This window comes from Salvelinus sp. IW2-2015, linkage group LG5, assembly GCF_002910315.2.
Source record: "Salvelinus sp. IW2-2015 linkage group LG5, ASM291031v2, whole genome shotgun sequence".
Classification (NCBI taxonomy): Eukaryota; Metazoa; Chordata; class Actinopteri; order Salmoniformes; family Salmonidae; genus Salvelinus; species Salvelinus sp. IW2-2015.
Genome location: NC_036844.1, coordinates 33,048,135 through 33,067,391, shown reverse-complemented (window position 1 = coordinate 33,067,391; position 19,257 = coordinate 33,048,135). Strand labels below are relative to the sequence as shown.

The 19,257-nt window shown below is 43.8% G+C and overlaps 1 protein-coding gene across 1 annotated transcript in view; it reads right to left on the bottom strand.

Annotated features, from left to right (window-relative positions):
- Positions 1 to 33: 33 nt before the first annotated feature.
- LOC111964366 (actin-binding protein WASF3-like) overlaps positions 34 to 19,257 on the bottom strand; it is a 27,905-nt gene continuing 8,681 nt past the window's right edge. The window contains exons 2-9 of the mRNA XM_023988245.2: positions 14,791 to 14,957; positions 14,218 to 14,352; positions 13,501 to 13,654; positions 13,176 to 13,305; positions 7,674 to 7,846; positions 5,491 to 5,757; positions 4,359 to 4,762; positions 34 to 4,204 (exon numbers count right to left, since the gene is read on the bottom strand). Coding sequence (XP_023844013.1) covers positions 4,047 to 4,204; positions 4,359 to 4,762; positions 5,491 to 5,757; positions 7,674 to 7,846; positions 13,176 to 13,305; positions 13,501 to 13,654; positions 14,218 to 14,352; positions 14,791 to 14,923 — 1,554 coding nt within the window. The 5' untranslated portion in view covers positions 14,924 to 14,957 and the 3' untranslated portion in view covers positions 34 to 4,046. The remainder of the gene's footprint in view (positions 4,205 to 4,358; positions 4,763 to 5,490; positions 5,758 to 7,673; positions 7,847 to 13,175; positions 13,306 to 13,500; positions 13,655 to 14,217; positions 14,353 to 14,790; positions 14,958 to 19,257) is intronic.

Sequence of the window (19,257 nt, the reverse complement as noted above, 5' to 3'; positions counted from 1 at the left end):
CTGCTTCACATGGGACCAGAAAGAGATACGGAGTCATTTCCAAAATACTTTACCAATGGAAGGTTCCGGTACCTTCTACAAACATTGGAAAGAAACAATACGCATTCAAAAACAGACAACACAGCCTCTATAAATGCATTAGCTAGTTTATCATTATACATACAGTACCACATCCAGTGGGGATTTACCTGACCTTATTAAAATATCATCCTTAGGATGTGGCTCTACAGCTGGACAAGAAATACTGTCATGTCCTTGGCTCAGAATGAGCTGTTCCCTCCCATGTCGTAGATCTCATGAGTTCATTTGTCTCTATGCCCTTCTTGTCATCCCAGATGGCCAGATGGCCTGCGAGGTGGGTGGGGGTCATACTGTACATGCAAAAATAACAATGTACAAATGTCTCTCAGAACCAGTGCATAAATTGGTTATTCATATTCTAGTGGTACAGTACAATAGGGTAGTTATATCAGTGCAATAGGTCAGTGATAAGCAGTCACAAGAGGATCCAAGACAAAAGTAAGGTATCATAACACTTATTTCATTTTATTAGCTACTCATACGTGCACTATTGTTACTAGGTTTGATCAATGTGATAGATAGATAGTCATTTCATATCTAGATACCCAAATTCATTTTACAAGCAGTGCTACAAAAATCTATACAACAATGAATTGTAAAACACATTAGTAGTAATATAAACATATGACTTGATAGAACATAGGACCAGTATGTCTGAAACATTGCTATGCCCCTCCTCTCTCGTCTGCTCCAGCAGGACATTAGTCAAACTGGACGACAAGCACACCAAAAATCAACCACTACCTCTTCAGGACTATCTATTTCCCAAACTAAATTCCCAATCTGGCCCTCATACCATCATGGCCACCTAATCATCCCCAGTTTACAATTGGCTCATTCATCCCCCTCCTCTCCCCTGTAACTATTCCCCAGGTCGTTGCTGTAAATGAGAATGTGTTCTCGGTCAACTTACCTGGTAAAATAAGGGTTAAATAAAAAATATATAATTCAGAACTATCTCTTCAGGCCTTCAACATTAAAAAGAGTCAGAAAATAAATGAACAGCAAGGCACACACACAGACACGGTAGTCGTTAGTCAACCAGCAAATCTTCAGCAAATTATGTTCACCAAAAACGACAAATGATGTTACACACTGCCAATTAGGGTATCAATACTTAACCACAACACTGTAGACAAGTAAAACAAAGGGACGTCCCTCAGATCACAAGAAGTTGTGTTGATGACACAGTTACGACTACAGTACCATGTGTCCAAAAGTATCAACCAACCTGATATACACTTGACGTGGCATCTTCTTCATATGCACAGTAGAACCAGAACAGAACACTAAATACTTTTCAATAGACAAATATTTAAGTGCATTAAGCTACAGATCAGACTAGTTGAAAGAATGCATTGGCCTCTTCACCTTGAAAACAACATTGTGGTTTTTGTCTGACTCATTTACAGGTGGAAGATATGCAACTGAAACCACAAATAATATTCAAACTACAATATCATGACTCATGAAATAAACACCTTTATACTGGACCTTGTGTATTATATTATAATCATATACAGTGCCTTCAGAAAGTATTCAGACCCCAAGCTAACTATAGCTAGGCTACTCATGATGACGTATTGGTTGACCAAGCTAACTATAGCTAGGCTACTCATGATGATGTATTGGTTGACCAAGCTAACTATAGCTATGATGAATGTATTGGTTGACCCTAGCTAACGTAAGACTAGTTACATGATGACATGATATTGGGTTGACAAAAGCTAACTATAGCTAGGCTACTCATGATGATGTATTGGTTGACCAAGCTAACTATAGCTAGGCTACTCATGATGATGTATTGCTTGTTTGTTTTTTGCTTTTGAAGCGCTTGGGGATTATGAAAAGCGCTATAGAAATGTCAAAAATTATTATTACTATCGGCGATATTGGCCTTTTACCCAGTGCATTCGGAATGTTTTCAGACCCCTTGACTTTTTCCACATTTTGATACGTTACAGCCTTATTCTAAAATAGATWAAATAAAATAAAAATCATCATCAATTTACTCGCAATACCCCATAATGACAAAGCAAAAACAGATTTTTAGATTTATTTGCAAATTTTTTCAAAATAAAAAACAGAAATACTTTATTAACATAAGTATTCAGACCCTTTGCTATGAGAAATTGACCTCAGGTGCATCCTGTTTCCACTGATCATCCTTTTTATTTATTTTCTATTTAACCTTTATTTAACTAGGCAAGTCAGTTAAGAACAAATTCTTATTTACAACGACGGCTTAGGAACAGTGGGTTAATTGCCTTGTTCAGGGGCAGAATGACAGATTTTTACCTTGTCAGCTCGGGGATTCGATCTTGCAACCTTTCGGTTACAATTCCAATGCATTAACCATTAGGCTACCTGCCGCCCCTTAATTAAGATGTTTCTACAACTTGATTGGAGTCCACCTGTGGTAAATTCAGTTGATTGGACATTATTTGGAAAGGCAGACAGCTGTCTATATAAGGTCCCACAGTTGACAGTGCATGTCAGAGCAAAAACCAAGCCATGAGGTCGAAGGAATTGTCCATAGAGCTCAGAGACAGGATTGTGTCGAGGCACAGAGCTAGGGAAGTGTACCAAAACATTTCTGCAGCATTGAAGGTCCCATAGAACACAGTGGCCTCCATCATTCGTATATGGAAYAAGTTTGGAACCACCAAGACCCTTCCTAGAGCTGGCCTCCCGGGCAAACTGAGCAATCGGGGGAGAAGGGCCTTGGTCAGGGAGGTGACCAAGAAGCCGATAGTCACTCTGACAGAGCCCCAGAGTTCTTCTGTGGAGATGGGCGAACGTTCCAGAAGGACAACCATCTCTGCAGCACTCCACCAATCAGGCCTTTATGGTAGAGGGGCCAGACGGAAGCCACTCCTCAGTAAAAGGCACATGACAGCCCACTTGTAGTTGGCCAAAAGGCCCCTAAAGGACTCTCAGACCATGAGAAACAAGAATCTCTGGTCTTATGAAACCAAGATTGAACTTGGATGCCAAGTGTCACGTCTGGAGGAAACCTTGCACCGCACCATCTCTACGTTGAAGCAGGGTGGTGGCAGCATCATGCTGTGGGGACGTTTTTTAGTGGCAGGGACTGGGAGACTAGTCAGGATCGAGAGAAAGATGAATGAAGAAAAGTACAGAGAGATTCTTGATGAACAGGACAACAACCCTAAGCACACAGCCAAGACAACGCAGGAGTGGCTTCGGGACAAGTCTCTGAATGTCCTTGAGTGGCCCAGCCAGAGCCTGGACTTAAACCCGATCAAACATCTCTGGAGAGACCTGAAAGTAGCTGGGCAGCGACGCTCCCCATCCAACCTGGCAGACCTTAAGAGGATCTGCAGAGAAGAATGGGAGAAGAATGGGAGAAATTACCCGAATACAGYTGTGCTATGCTTGTAGCGTCATACCCAAGAAGACTCGAGGCTGTAATCGCTGCCAATGGTGCTTCAACAAAGTACTGAGTAAAGGGTCTGAATACTTATGTAAATGGGATTTAATTTTTAAATGTATTATAAATTTTTGTGAACAATTCTAAAAAACTGTTTTGCTTTGTCATTATGGGTATTGTGTGTAGATTGATGAGGGGAAAACCAATTTAATCAATTTTAGAATAAGGCTGTAACGTAACAAAATGTGGAAAAACTCAAGGGGTCTGAATACTTTCCAAATGCACTGTATGTACGTATAAGCTTGCTGTGCATGGTTCCAACAGATCCCCCCAGACCCACTGTGGCTTCCTCCTTTCCCCTCCTCTCCTTCCCCTCCTTTCCCCATACAGTATCTGACTAGTTAATGGATACTGTCATACTGTGTAAGTGTCTCATCTACTTTCCCTAACAAGAGGTCAATCGAGATGTAGTATGCTGTGTGTGTGTGTCCTGGTATTGGAATAGCAGCAGTATGTCGGTGAGTACAGTAAGTCCTAGCCCTCTGCTCTGCCCCACCCTCTCCTCTCCGCCTCAGTCTGACCACTCGTTCTCCTCAGGCTCCGAGTCCTCATCTGATTCGCTGTACTCCACCGCGATGCGTCGGGACAGGATGGTGGCCACGTCATTCCCTACTGGCTCCTTCTTTGCTTCCTGCTCACGCTGCTCCTGCACCTTCCTCAGCTGGATGCCTGAGGACACAACACAAGTAATCTACTGTCAAAAGATACTTTCCCTACTGTATATATGTTACTAGTAGCTGGGCTATCTTTTCATGTACATTAATGTAAACAGATCGTGCTGTGTAATCCTGGCCCTTCCACCTAGTGAACCAGAGGGTCTCACCTCTGCGGATGGCTGACAGCAGGTCGCTGCGTGCGTCGCTTATCGGGATGCCTAGCACCTTGCCCTTCCTTGGCAGTGTGCTCCCAGAGGGGTGCATGGCATGGGCTGGGGAGGGAGCGAATGTTGGGGGGCCACCAGGTGGGGGTGGAGGAGGGGCAACAGGGGGTCCCCCAGTGACAGGGTGGGATGGAGAGGGGAAGTAGCTGCCGGGTGGGGGTGGAGGGGGTGAGGGGCTGTATGGGCGGGACAGGGCGGCCATGGTGCCAGGGGCCAGGGTGGGGAGACCTGCAGGGGCCAGGGTGGGAGGCCCTGCTGTGCTGTCGAAGGCCGTCTGGGCTGAGGGGATGAGGGGAGGAGGTGGGGGTGGGGCCGGAGGGATAAAGTGCTCTGGCATCTGGTGACCGCTGTGGAACAATGACAGAAAACCAATCAAGTCAGACAGGGCCTGTCCAGAACTACATCATTTACATTATAATCAAATATATGCCTGTGGCATTTACTGTAGATAGAATGGGCTTTGAGATTTTCATTCAACTTATATACAATAGAAGAAACGTAGTCAGAGAAGGAGAGAGGAGAGATGAGAGGAGAGAAGAGAGATGAGAGAAGAGAGGAGAGAAGAGAGAAGATGAGAGTAGAGATGACAGAGGAGAGAAGAGAGACAAGACGAGATGAGATGAGAGGAGAGGGGAGAGATGGGAGAGGAGAGGAGAGATGAGAGACGAGAGATGATAGGAGAGATGAGAGGAGAGAGGAGAGGAGAGGAGAGAGGAGAGAGGAGAGATGAGGTGAGAGAAGAGAGGAGAGATGAGAGGAGAGATGAGAGTAGAGACGAGATGAGAGACGAGATGAGAGGAGAGATAAGTAGAGAGATGAGAGATGAGAGGGGAGATGAGAGGAGAGACGATAGGAGAGACGAGGTGAGAAGAGAGACGAGGTGAGAGATGAGATGAGAGGAGATATGAGAGGAGATGAGAGATGAGATGAGAGACAAGCTGAGAGATGAGATGAGAGACGAGAGGAGAGATGAGAGGGGAGACGAGAGGAGAGACGAGAGGAGAGATGAGGAGAAACGAGAGAGAGATGAGATGAGAGATGAAAGGAGAGACGAGAGGGGTAGCCAGCTACACACCTAGCCTCTTTGGCAGCTGCAGGCCGGGGTCCGTTTAGGGAGGGATCTGTGGGTGTGGATCCTTGGTTGGGCTGCACGCGGCCCAGGGAGTGCTGGCGGGCTTGGGCTGCAGCTGTGCCGGCAGTAGGGGGTCGGTAGGCCCGGTCCAGAGACTGGGTCTGGTTGGGGCTTGTGAGGTGCTCCTTCCCATCAGGACCCAAGACAGCTCCCTCTTGGGGTGGGTGGTTAGGGCTGGCAGGGTAGGACAGCTCATCAGACATACCAGACCTGGAACATTTAAACCACAGATAGAGGTTGATGAGGAGCAAGGGATCATCAAAGACTTTCAACATACACCTAGTCTCATGTCAATGGAGGTCTTAAAGAATGGGTGTGTCATCTAAAACCAAGGAGCCAACTATTAAAACATAACAGTATTGCTGGAGTACAATGTAGAATATTATATGGTATCCCTTTAAGACTGCAGATTTGGTCACTGATATGGAACGCAGTAAATTATGTCAGAGCTCATGCAATGCGCTTCACAGCGCTGTATGTGTTTTGACTGACAGCCGTTCTGAACGCAACAAGTTGCCCCCATCCCTCCTGCTAATTGGGCAACTTTTGCCACATGTTTGTTGTCTGAGTGAGAGACATGCTGTACATTAAGAGGACTCGATGTATTTTGAAAGATGAGACGTTGAGGGTTATAATAAATACCTCTTTGATGTCATACAAGCAATCCAAACACCCGTGAGTCCAAACATGCACTTCACATTTCCATATCATAAAACTCATGTCATATACAGTGTCAAAGTTTATCATCACTATGTTTAATGTACAGTTACAAGATGACATGGAGTCAACCGAGTTCTTCCTGAACAAGCTGTTTGATGTACAGGTTACCAGATAACATGACGTCATACCCTGGTTCTTCTGAACAAGCCTGTTTGATGTACAGTTACAAGATGACATGGAGCATACCCTGGGTTCTTCTGAAACGCCTGTTTGATGTACAGTTACCAGATAACATGAGTCATACCCTGGGTTCTTCTGAACAAGCCTGTTTGATGTCCAGTTACCAGATGACATGGAGTCATACCCTGGTTCTTCTGAACAAGCCTGTTTGATGTACAGTTACCAGATAACATGAGGTCATACCCTGGGTTCTTCTGAACAGACTGAACATGGTTTGACTATTGTGAAGGAAATTCGCTGTGGAACACGCACCTGAATGCATGCATGGCTCCTTGTATGCACACAAATTATGATTGGTTTCCTTGAATTGCCCTGTGATAGCCTAACTGTAAGATCGTACGTTATAACTTATTTAGACATGTTGGCAATAGAACAAGCTTTCAAATGATGCCCATCTGACCCAGATTGATTTATAATGGGCTGTTTTTGGATTGCGTAAACAACAGTAATTGTGTGAGGGGGGGGGGGGGGGGGGGGAGGGCTGAGTTCCAAACAAAACACTGAAAAGTGTGCTTGCTCTAGTTCCTCAACAGCACAGCTAAGAGAACTTAAAAAAACACCTTTATAGTTGAAGACTCTTCTTTGAGTCATAAAAGTGCATTGAAATGACTTAGGAACTGGGCACACTTGGGAGAGATGTGTGGCCACTTGGAGACACCAGTTAGTCCTCTAACTCAAACCCTTGTATTTTTTTGGTCTTATGTTGTACCTACCCCATATTTTCCAGGAATAGTCTTATCATGTTACTGAATATATCCAGAGTATTTTCAGATTTCGTTATCAACAAATGCGGCAAAAAAGGAAATGTAAAATGCACATAAAATCAACAGTGTACTGTTTGGATTCAGTCCTGTGTCAGGCAAACTGTTGTGTCCTCAACTTTAGTCAAACATTGTTCCATAATCTCCTAACTGTTCTCTTTCAATTGCTACCATGCTCATGCATTTTCATATTTATTCTGTAAGAAACATTTCAATTTAGCCCTATCCAACCAGGCCAATTTCCATCAGTGTAAAGGGTTTTAAGGAGCATGCAGGCTTTCAAACTTTTAGGTAGATGGCAGCAGAGAGCAGATTTTGTACATTTACATTTAGTGGCACACATATCACAATATCATACAATTGTTCATAAAAAAGTATTTGATTGATTGGTTTGTTGGTTGATTGATTGTTTGGTTGATTGATTGATGATTGAATGATTGATTGTTTCAGTGCATCCCTACTGACCTGTCTGGAGAGAGAGATCCCTCAGAGGACATGCCATGGTAGGGTGAAGGCGTGAGGCGGTTTTCTGGGCGGAACTCCTTGTCGTATGCCATCATGTTCCACTCCTGACGACGGTTACGGGCCTTCCTCACCTTCTTCACCTCCCGGCTGGGGTCCTCCACCTGTTTCTGCTCCTAGAAAAGACAAACCTATAAGACTGGGGTCCTCCACCTGTTTCTGCTCCTGGAAGAGACAAACCTATAAGGCTGGGGTCCTCCACCTGTTTCTGCTCCTAGAAGAGACAAACCTATAAGGCTGGGGTCCTCCACCTGTTTCTTCTCATAGAAGAGACAAACCTATACATTTATTTGACTTTTATTTAGTCAGGAGAAACCCATTGAGACCAGGGTCTCATTTTCAAAGGTGCCCCAAGCATAGCAAAAAAGCAATACAACAATACAAAATGATCACTTAAAAAACTACAAGTTACAACTTTCAACATTACAATCACAACAATCTCTTCATTCAATCAAAACAACTGCAACTGTCATACAACACATCTAATACTAGTCATAAAGTGCCATGGCGACACCAGGGAAACAGCATTCACAAAACAGGGAGTTCTGCAGGCTATTCCAAGAATGGGGGACATTAAAACTGAAAGCGGATCTATCTAGACCGGTACGGACTAGTGGAACCTAGAGAGTTAACCATCCCTGTGAGCGGGTTTGGTATCTCATAACAGTGAAGTGAGGTAGGTTGGAAGCTTTTTCAGCAGAGATTTGTAAACAGAAAGGGAGTATGGGACTTTAGCGAGGACCAGCCGACCTTTTGATACAAGATGCAGTGTTGAGTATTAAACCTGTCATCTGTGATAAAGCGAAGTGTGCTATGGTTCACTGCAGCCAAAGGTTTTAGAGTGGTGTCTGCTGCATTTTGATAAATGGTTTCACCATAGTTCAAAATTGGCAGGAAAGTTGATTGTATAATCTGCTTCCTGCTGTTTAGAGAGAGGCAAGACATATTTTAAAAAAATWAAAAAAATATCCACTTTAAATCTTACATTTTTAACTAGCTCTTCCGAATGTTTTTTAGGCCTTAGATCTTTATCAATTCAAACGCCCAGATATTTATAGGCGGGAATGCACTCGATGAGAGAATCATCCAATGAGTAAATACACTACATGGCCAAAGTATGTGGACACCAGCTCATCGAACATCTCATTCCAAAATCATGGGCATTAATATGGAGTTGGTCCCCCCTTTGCTGCTTTAATAGCCTTCATCCTTTCAGCATTGTCATGCTGAAACAGAAAAGGGCTTTCCCCAAACTAGTGCCATAAAGTATGCTGTAGCGTTAAGATCTCCCTCCTTCACCAAACAGTTGGCACTATGCATTCAGACAGGTAGCGTTCTCCAAGTACATGCCAGACCCAGTTCGTCCGTCGGACTGCCAGATGGTGATGCGTGATTCATCACTCCAGAAAATGTGTTTCCACTGCTCCAGAGACCAATGGTGGCGAGCTTTACACCACTCCAGCCGATGCTTGGCATTGAGCTCGATTGACGTTGCTTCTAGAGGCAGTTTGAAACTCGGTAGTGAGTGTTGCAACCGAGGACAGACGATTTTTACACGCTACGTGCTTCAGCACTCGGCGGTCCCGTTCTGTTAGCTTGTGTGGCCTACCACTTCACGGCTGAGCCGTTGTTMCTCTTAGACGTTTCCATTTCACAATAACAGCACTTACAGTTGACCGGGCAGCTCTATCAGGGCAGAAATGTGATGAACTGAATTGTTGGAAAGGTGGCATCCTATGATGGTGCCACCTTGAAAGTCACTGAGCTCTTCAGTAAGGCCATTCTACTGCCAATGTTTGTCTATGGAGATTGCATGGCTGTGTGCTTGATTTTATACACCTGTCAGCAACGGGTGTGGCTGAAATAGCCGAATCCAGTCATTTAAAGGGGTGTCCACATGCTGCTGTGTATATAATGTATGTAGTCCATCTGAGACATTCTTGTGTTAATTAGAGAACATATATTTCGTTTTGCCCGCATTAAGTTCAAGTGTTAAATCAACAAGGGCTTTTTGTAATGTAACAAAATCAGATTGCAGCTCTAACATAGCTTGGTCAACAGTTGGTAGACCAATAGATAGACCAATATTATTTATAGAACAAAATCGACCTTTGCGGTACACCTTTCGTAATATCGAGGAAACTAGACTTGACACCATCAGAAAGCACACATAACACTGACTGCAGCCCAAATACAGAAATATGGACTGCGTCAGAGGATGCCATCAGAATGGGGTACAATTCTCGTCTGGCTGGCACGACCCATGGCTGGCTGGCACGACCCACTGTGGTACACAGTGAGAGAGACCTCTGGAAAGGAGTCCGTCCGTTTCAATGCAATATTCACCCAGAAATGTTGAGACTTTTGATTGGTTCTCTCATACCTTTTTTTCTGGGGGGTTGAGACCTCCCATAATGGAAGGGGGCGGCTCTCTGGTGCTTGGTGTGGCTGTCCATGCATTACCATTTCACATCAAAGAGCCTCTTCAGACTCTGAAGTCAGGAGGACTTGAGCCATACTAGATAGTATAAACCCTCCGTATGGGACAAAACAATCAAAACTCACTATAGAACTAGCATAAACCATACATACAGTGCATTCAGAAAGTATTCATACCCTTGACTTATTCTACTTATTCTAAATACAGCCTGAATTCAAAATGGATTCCATWAAWWTTTTTCTCACCCATCTTCACACAATAATCCATAATTCCAAAGTGAAAATGTGTTTTTAGACATTTTRGCAAATGTATTGAAAATGAAATACAGAAATGTCTAATTTACATAACTATTCACACCCCTGAGGCAATACTTTGTAGAAGCACCTTTGGCAGTGATTACAGCTGTGAGTCTTTCTGGGTAAGTAGAAGAGTTTTCAACACCTGGATTGTGCAAAAATGCCCATTATTCTTTTCAAAATTCTTCAAGCTCTGTCAAATTGGTTGTTGATCATTGCTAGACAACCACTTTCAGGTCTTGCCATAGATTTTCAAGTAGATTTAAGTCAAAACTGTAACTCTGCCACTAAGGAACATTCACTGTCTTCTTGGTGAACAACTCCAGTGTAGATTTGACCTTGTGTTTTAGGTTATTGTCCTGCTGAAATGGTAATACCTCTCCCAGTGTCTGGTGGAAAGCAGACTGAACCAGGTTTTCCTCTAGGATTTTGCCTGTGCTTAGCTCCATTCCATTTATTTTTTATCCTGAAAAACTCCCCAGTCCTTAGTGATTACAAGCATACCCATAACATGCTGCAGCCACCACTATGCTTGAAAWTATATAGAGAAAAAGTGAATTTCTTTGCCAAATTTGTTGCAGTATTACTTTAGTGCCTTTTTTGCAAACAGGATGCATGTTTTGGAATGTTTTATTCTGTACAGGCGTCCTTATTTTTCCTCTGTCAATCAGGTTCGTATTGTGGAGTTACTACAATGTTTTCTCCTATCAAAGCCATTAAACTCTGTAACTGTTTTAAAGTTACCATTGTCCTTATTGTGAAATCCCTGAGCGGTTTTCTTCCTTTCCAGGAACTTTTATTTATTTATTTTTATTTTGCCTTTATATAACCAGGTAGGCCAGTTGAGAACAAGTTCTCTTTTACAACTGAGACCTGGCCAAGATAAAGCAAAGCAGTGCGACAAAAACAACAACAGAGTTACACATGGGATAAACAAACTGAGTTAGGAAGGACGTTTGTATCTTTGTAGTGACTGGGTGTATTGATACACCATCCAAAGTGTAATTGGGATATTCAATGACTGCTTTTTTTTTTACCCATCTATCACTAGGTGCCTTTCTTTGCGAGGCATTGGAAAACCTCCCTGGTCTTCAGGGTTGAATCTGTGTTTGAAATTCACTGCTTGACTAAGGGACCTTACAGATACTGTATGTGTGGAGTAGTCATTAATAAATCATGTTAAAAACTGCTATTACACACATGAAACGTATTATTCAAAACTCAATGACTCAAGACAGTTCAGCTATTCATTTAAAGGAAAATATATATAATAATTTCGAAAGAAAAATAATTCCACTTTAACATTATGGGGTATTGTGTGTAGGCCAGTGACTCAAAATCTCAATTGAATACATTTTWAAGTCAGGCTCTAACACAACAAAATTGTGAAAAAGTGGAGGGGTGTGATTTCTTCCTGAAGGTTCTGTAGAACATGTACGAGCTCATTTATTAACTTGGTGGGAGTAGCAAATATTCAAACGAGAGCTTTGAAGGCCGAAGTGGAGAAGGGTTCCATGTGAACAGCAGTTGAACATGGGTCAGTCGGTCCTAAGAAATGGGCGAACGCCGTTCGGAAGGCAGGGGCGATGGCCTCCGTCGCCCCCGGCCGATCGAAAGGGAGTCGGGTTCAGATCCCCGAATCCGGAGTGGCGGAGATGGGCGCCGCGAGGCGTCCAGTGCGGTAACGCAACCGATCCCGGAGAAGCTGGCGGGAGCCCCGGGGAGAATAATGTAATACATTTCAGTTCTGCTACAGCTGGTGGTGGAGTTACGTCTTAGTTGTTATTTAATAAATCATCATGCTTCCTCTAATTAAGAGCTCTATTCAATTCGTATCGCGGAAATTCAGCGTTACAGTTTGATTGAAATTTAAAGGCAAAGTTCCTGCGGAGACTGGTTCCTGCGGAGACTGGTTCCTGCGGAGACTGGTTCCTGCGGAGACTGGTTCCTGAGGAGACTGGTTCCTGCGGAGACTGGTTCCTGCGGAGACTGGTTCCTGCGGAGACTGGTTCCTGCGGAGACTGGTTCCTGCGGAGACTGGTTCCTGCGGAGACTGGTTCCTACGGAGACTGGTTCCTACGGAGACTGGTTCCTACGGAGACTGGTTCCTACGGAGACTGCATTCAGCGCTGCAGATGACGGCTCAATAGGAAATTAGCTTTCCATTTCTATCGTGCCAGCCGTACTGTAACTCTGCAGCCATACAGATCAAACAGCCCCTAGACAATTTAAGATGTATACAGTATCTTAGTAGTGTTAGAAAGAGGTTTTGTTCATCTTGCTAAACACAATAGACCATGCTATTCACTAACCATGTTTCCTCTCTTGCTCGCTCCCTATCCCCATAAGCCCTCATTCTCTCTTTCCTTCCCATGCTCTATGTCTGTCTAAACACACGTCCACATCCCGAGGCTTTTGCACAGACAGTCTAAAAAGAGCAATGAGCTAATCCTGACAGGCCTGATGTCAAATGGTGGAGGGAAGGAGAGAGGGTCTGAGAGGGAAAAAACAGCCAACAGTCATAACAATATATATATATATATATATATATATATATATATATATATGAGAGAGAAAGACAGAGAGAGAGAAAGAGCAAAGAGCTTGCAGCGAAATATAGAAAATGTGAGAGAGTAGTAATTCATCACAGATACACATAAAACACACATTCACACACGTGCACGTACACATACACACAAACTCACTCACCTTGTCACCAGCCTTCTGCCGCCTCTTCTCCTTCCGCTTGTTTTCGGTTGCTTGGATCATCTTCTCCTTCCACAGATTAAAGAAGTAGGACGGGTCTGTGTAGAACTTCAGACCATCCTTGTTGTCATCCCTGTATGACAACACATCCTGACCTGAGACACTGGCCTTGGCAATGCAATTGACACCTACATTTTATAACTCTTATCTTATAATACACATAAATTGCACATCACCAATGCTTAATTCTGTACCTTAACGTAAAAGGAGAAGTGCAATGACTAAAGTGGGGTTCAGTAAGTCGTAATGTGATTGGCTGAGGGCTAACCTGTAGGGGCTAAGGATGTTGAGGGGTGGAGGTTTGTCACAGCGATGGTACATCTCCATGACAGGGTTGAGGATGGAGTTCCTGGACACCACCTGCTGGTCTTGGATGGTGGAGCTCTTGAAGGCCTTCCTCATGTTGATGTCCTGCAGCGAAACTGGGACCAGAATGCCAAGGATCAACACAATGAATGAACACTACAACACTGACTCATTGGCAGTTATGAATGAAGTGCCATGGCAACCCAGAATGTTTACAAGTGTGGAATGTTCAATAACATGAAAACAAACCACATTTATTAGTGGTGTATCAATGCTTCCTCTTAAATAAAAACACAATTTAATAGAACAGTAAACATAGGTTCAGGATTACTGTGAGCAGAGTCTTCGAACAGGATGAATATACAGTATCCAGTGTATCCCAGCCTGTATAATGACAGCCAATGTATTGGTGATTGGAGCAGCAGGGAGTCTGGGACTCAGCTGTTGGGCCCTAAGCCCTGGCGAAGCCCTAGCATTATGCAACTGTGTGTTTTACTACGCTCCTTTACCATGGTGCTCTTAATTTGATGCTCATTCACGCTTTCATACCATATGCTCTGCTGTATATTGTCCTGGGAATGATGTATTGATGATGTATTGTATGATGCTCAGCAGATAATTTTACCCTTCTTATCCCCCAGCTGTGACCCCCCCCCCCCCCTACGTTGCCTCCACCTACCCTCCTCCACAGTGGAGTCCAGCTGGGTGACTTTGACCGCCAGCAGGTCCACTCTCTCTTGGAGGCTGTTCATTCTCATGTAGAAGCTGTTGGCCTCATTGAACAGCTCTCCAAAAATGTCCTCTGCATGTCGGCCTGCATTCACAAAACACACACACACACACACCATGCATAGACATGGGTCAGGGACAGAGAAGGGCAGTGAGTCAGTCAGTCAGCAGTCACTCAGTCAGCCAGTCAGCCACTCAGTCTATCAGTCAGCAGTCTATCAGTCAGTTATTGAGTCAGCAGTCAGTTAGTAAGTCAGTCAGTCAGCAGTTACTCAGTCAGCAGCCAGCCAGTCAGTCAGTCAGTTAGCAGTCAGCCAGCCAGTTAGTTCAACAGTCACTCAGCCAGTCAGCAGCCAGTTAGTCAGTCAGTCAGTAAGCAGTCAGCCAGTCAGTCAGCAGTCATTCAGCCAGTCAGCAGTCAGTCAGTCAGTCAGTCAGTCAGTCAGTTAGTCAGCCAGTCACTCAGTCAGTCAGTCAGTCAGTCAGCAATCAGTCAGTCAGTCAGTCAGGTGTGTAGACTTACTCAGGCCCCCCAGCTGTTTGATGATGGCTGCCAGGGTGCTGTTAGTGACACACTCCAGCTCGCTGGTGACCCCGTCCGGCACGGCTCCACGACACAGGTGCCTGGGCTCGATGCATCTTTTAACCAGCGGCATGGCGGCTGCGCCCTACACACAGTCACACACTCACCTACAGAGAGCCAGGGAGGAAGGGTTCAAAAACACTCCAATTAGCACATTCATGACAGCTATAAAATAATATAACTTCATCTTCAGTGGAGCCATCTATAATGAACCAAAATATAAACTGCTTCTACACCTGCATTGCTTGCTGTTTGGGGTTTTAGGCTGGGTTTCTGTACAGCACTTCGAGATATTAGCTGATGTACGAAGGGCTATATAAAATAAACTTGATTTGATTTGATTTGATTTGATAAACGCAACATGTAAAGTGTTGGTCCCATGTTTCATGAGCTGAAATAAAAGATTGCAGAAATGTTCCATATGCACAAAAAGCTTATATTTCTCTCCAATTTAGTTCACAAATTTGTTTACATCCTTGATAGTGAGCATTTCTCCTTTACCAAGATAATCCATCCACCTGACAGGTGTGGCATATCAACAAGCTGATTAAGCAGCATGATCATTACACAGGTGCACCTTGTGATGGGGATAATAAAAGGCCACTCTAAAATMTGCAGTTTTGTCACAACGCCACAGATGTCTCAAGTTTTGAGGGAGCGTGCAATTGGCATGCTGACTGCAGGAATGTCCACCAGAGCTGTTGCCAGATAATTGAATGTTAATTTCTCTACCATAAGCCGCCTCCTATGTCATTTTAGGGAATTTGGCAGTACGTCCAACTGGCCTCACAATCACAGACCACGTGTAACCACGCCAGCCCAATACCTCCACATCCGGCTTCTTCCCATGCGGGATCGTCGAAGACCAGCCACCCGGACAGCTGATGAAACTGCGGAGTATTTCTGTCTGTAATAAAGCCCTTTTGTGGGGAAAAACTCATTCTGATTGGCTGGACCTGGCTCCCAAGTGGGTGGGCCAATGCCCTCCCAGGCCCACCCACGGCTGCAGCCCTGCCCAGTCATATTGAAATCAATAGATTAGGGCCTATTGAATTTATTTAAATTGACTGATTTCCTTCCATGAACTCTAACTCAGTAAAATCATTGAAATTGTTGCATGTTGCATTTATATCTTTGTTCAGTATATATTGAACTTCCTGTTGTGTGACACGTCAATTAGAAGCACCGAATAAATAAAGAGTCAATAGACGGGAGAGAGAACGGAGAGACGCAATAATGACCATGTAATCAACCAACAGAGAGAAATCACAACATTTACAGCATTTAACCGTTTAACTTTTTTTTTTTWATACATGCAAGGGTGCAATCATAAGGGCTCTTAATTAAAGGCATGCAGGACAAAGACCTACTGTAGTACTGTCCAAGACAAGAGGGGTGAGGTTCAAATGTATTGATAAAAGGAAAAACTACATTATTATGGATTATAATAGTAGCGTTGTAAAGTAAGGCAAAGACAATCAGAGGACGCCTGGACATGAGGATTGAAAGGTCGGGTGGTACAGACTAGAGAACCAATGAAATGTGAGGACAGTATCATGGCCTATTGCACCATGGGTGGGTGACTGTGACAGTGTGTGTGTCTGTGGGTAGGAACTCTGTGCTCAACCCATCAGGCTAATGGGTAGTGACCATCTACATTAACAGGACTCCCCACACAGCCCTAGGGCAGGCTGTCATGTCTTAACACAACCGCCTGGCATTATTTTATACAGTACGACCCACTGCCTACTGCTCAGCATGTCCCTATAGTGGAGATACAATAGAGGAGACCTTTCTTCCTCTCGCCTTCTTCCCTCTCTCATAATGTTCTCTTTCCTACACTCTTTAAAAAAAGGTGCTATCTAGAACCCTTAAGGGTTATTTGGCTGTCCCCATAGGATAACCCTTTAAGAACCTTTTTTGGTTCCACAGGGGGTTCTACATGGAACCAAAAAGATTCTACCTGGAACCAAAAAGGGTTATCCTATTGGGTCAGCCGAAGAACCCTTTTGGAACCATTTTTCTCCCAGTTCAATCCCAATGTTCTCCATCCTATCTCTCTCAGTTCAATCCCAATGTTCTCCCTCCTATCTCTCTCAGTTCAATCACAATGTTTCTCCTCCTATCTTCTTCTCAGTTCAATACAATGTTTCTCCCTCCATTTTCTCCAGTTTCGTCAACCAATGTTCTCCATCCTAAGTCTCGTTCAGTTCCAATCCCTATGTTTCCATCCTATTGAGGTTCTCAAAATCCCAATGTTTCTTCCTCCTATCTCTCTCAGTTCAATCCCAATGGTTTCTCCTCCTATCTTCCGAGTTCAACCCCTACATGTTCCCTCCTATCTCTCTCAGTTCAATCCGCAATGTTCTCCTACTCTATCTCTCCCAGTTAATCCCAATGTTCTCACCTCTATCTCTCTCAGTTCAATCCCAATGTTTCTCCCCTCCTATCTCTCTCCAGTTCAATCCAATTGTTCTCCTCCTATCTCTCCCAGTTCAATCCATTGTTCTCCCTCCTATCTCTCCAGTTCAATCCAATGTTCTCCTCCTATCTCTCTCAGTTCAACCTAATGTTCTCCATCCTATCTCTCTCAGTTCAATCACAATGTTCTCGCCCCTCCTATCCTCTCAGTTCAATCACAATTGTTCTCCATCCTATCTCTCAGTTCAATCACAATGTTTCTCGCATCCTATCTCTCTCAGTTCAATCCCAATGTTCTCCATCCTTCTCTCTAGTTCAATCCAATGTCTCCATCTATCTCTCTCAGTTCAATCCCAATGTTCTCCCTCCTATCTCTCTGTCAGTTCTAATCCTAATGTTCTCCCATCCTAGTCTCTCTCAGTTCCAATCCTAATGTTCTCCATCCTATCTCTCTCAGTTCAATCACAATGTTCTCCCTCCTATCTCTCTCAGTTCAATCATAATGTTCTCCCTCCTATCTCTCTCAGTTTCAACTCCTAATCGTTCTCCCATCCTATCTTCGTCTCATGTTCTACTCTTCTTAGCATCCAATGTTCCCTCTATCTCTCCCCAGTTCAAATAACAATGTTCCCCCTCCTATCTCTCCTCAGTTCAATCCTAATGTTCTCCCTCCTGTCTCTCTCAGTTCAAATCCCAATGTTCTCCCTCCTATCTCTCTCAGTTCAAATCCCAATGTTCTCCCTCCTATCTCTCTCAGTTTAATAACTATATTTAGATGTCTTGTCTCTTTCAAGCATGGGTCTGAAAAAAAGATAGCAAAATAAGAGGTACAAAAATAACCAAATAAGCATATCCAATGAAAAGAGCTCGGATCAAATAGTGATGGATTTTCGTCTTTATTTGGCACTTGGGCATATGAAAAAAGACTGGAGCCGGACTGATATAGGCATCACCCAAGTGGGTGCAAAACATTGTGAAGGAGGAAAAGTCCAGTGTCTAGAAACATGACTCAGGCTGGTTCCCAGAGTAGCCCTCTACATCAGTGGTTCCCAACCTTTTTATAGTCTGGTACCACTTCAAACATCCAACTTCCAGCTGCGTAGCCCCTCTAGCACCAGGGTCAGCACACTCTCATATGTTGTTTTTTGCATTCATTGTAAGCCTGCCACACACACACTACACAATACATTTATTAAACATAAGAATGAGTGTGAGTTTTTGTCACAACCTGGCTCGTGGGAAGTGACAAAGAGCTCTTATAGGACCAGGGCGCCAATAATAATATAATAATAATAATCAATAATTTTGCTCTTCGTTTAGCCATCTTACATATAAAACCTTACTTGTTCATCAAAAATGGTGAATAACTCACCACAGGTTAATGAGAAGGGTGTGCTTCAAAGGGTGCACATAACTGCAATGTTGGGTTGTATTGGAGAGAGTCTCAGTCTTAAATAATTTTCCACACACAGTCTGTGCCTGTATTTAGTTTTCATGCTAGTGAGGGCAGAGAATCCACTCTCACATAGGTACGTGGTTGCAAAGGGAATCAGTGTCTTAACCTGTCTTAACAGCACGATTTGCCAAGGCAGCGTAACCAGAAATCTGGCAGTGGATGTTAATTATTTGACTAGGCTACCTGTATTTGACATTGTGTTGTTATTTCACTGGGGGCAGTGGGGGCAGTGAAACGAGGCTACTCAGGCGAGAAAAAAACACCTAAATGGACTGTTTGAAAATGTGAATCACATTTTTATTTGGMGTACCCCCGATGMCATTGCGTGTGCCCACGTGCCCCAGTTTGGGAATAGCCGCTCTACATCAACCATCTCCCTGACCAACCTTCCTCTSAACAAGCCATGAACTGTTCCTCTCTATCTTTGGAGGATGCACGAACTCAAAGACTTGGCCTCTATTGGTTGACCTAGCTAACTATAGCTAGGCTACTCATTATGATGTATTGGTTGACCAAGCTAACTATAGCTA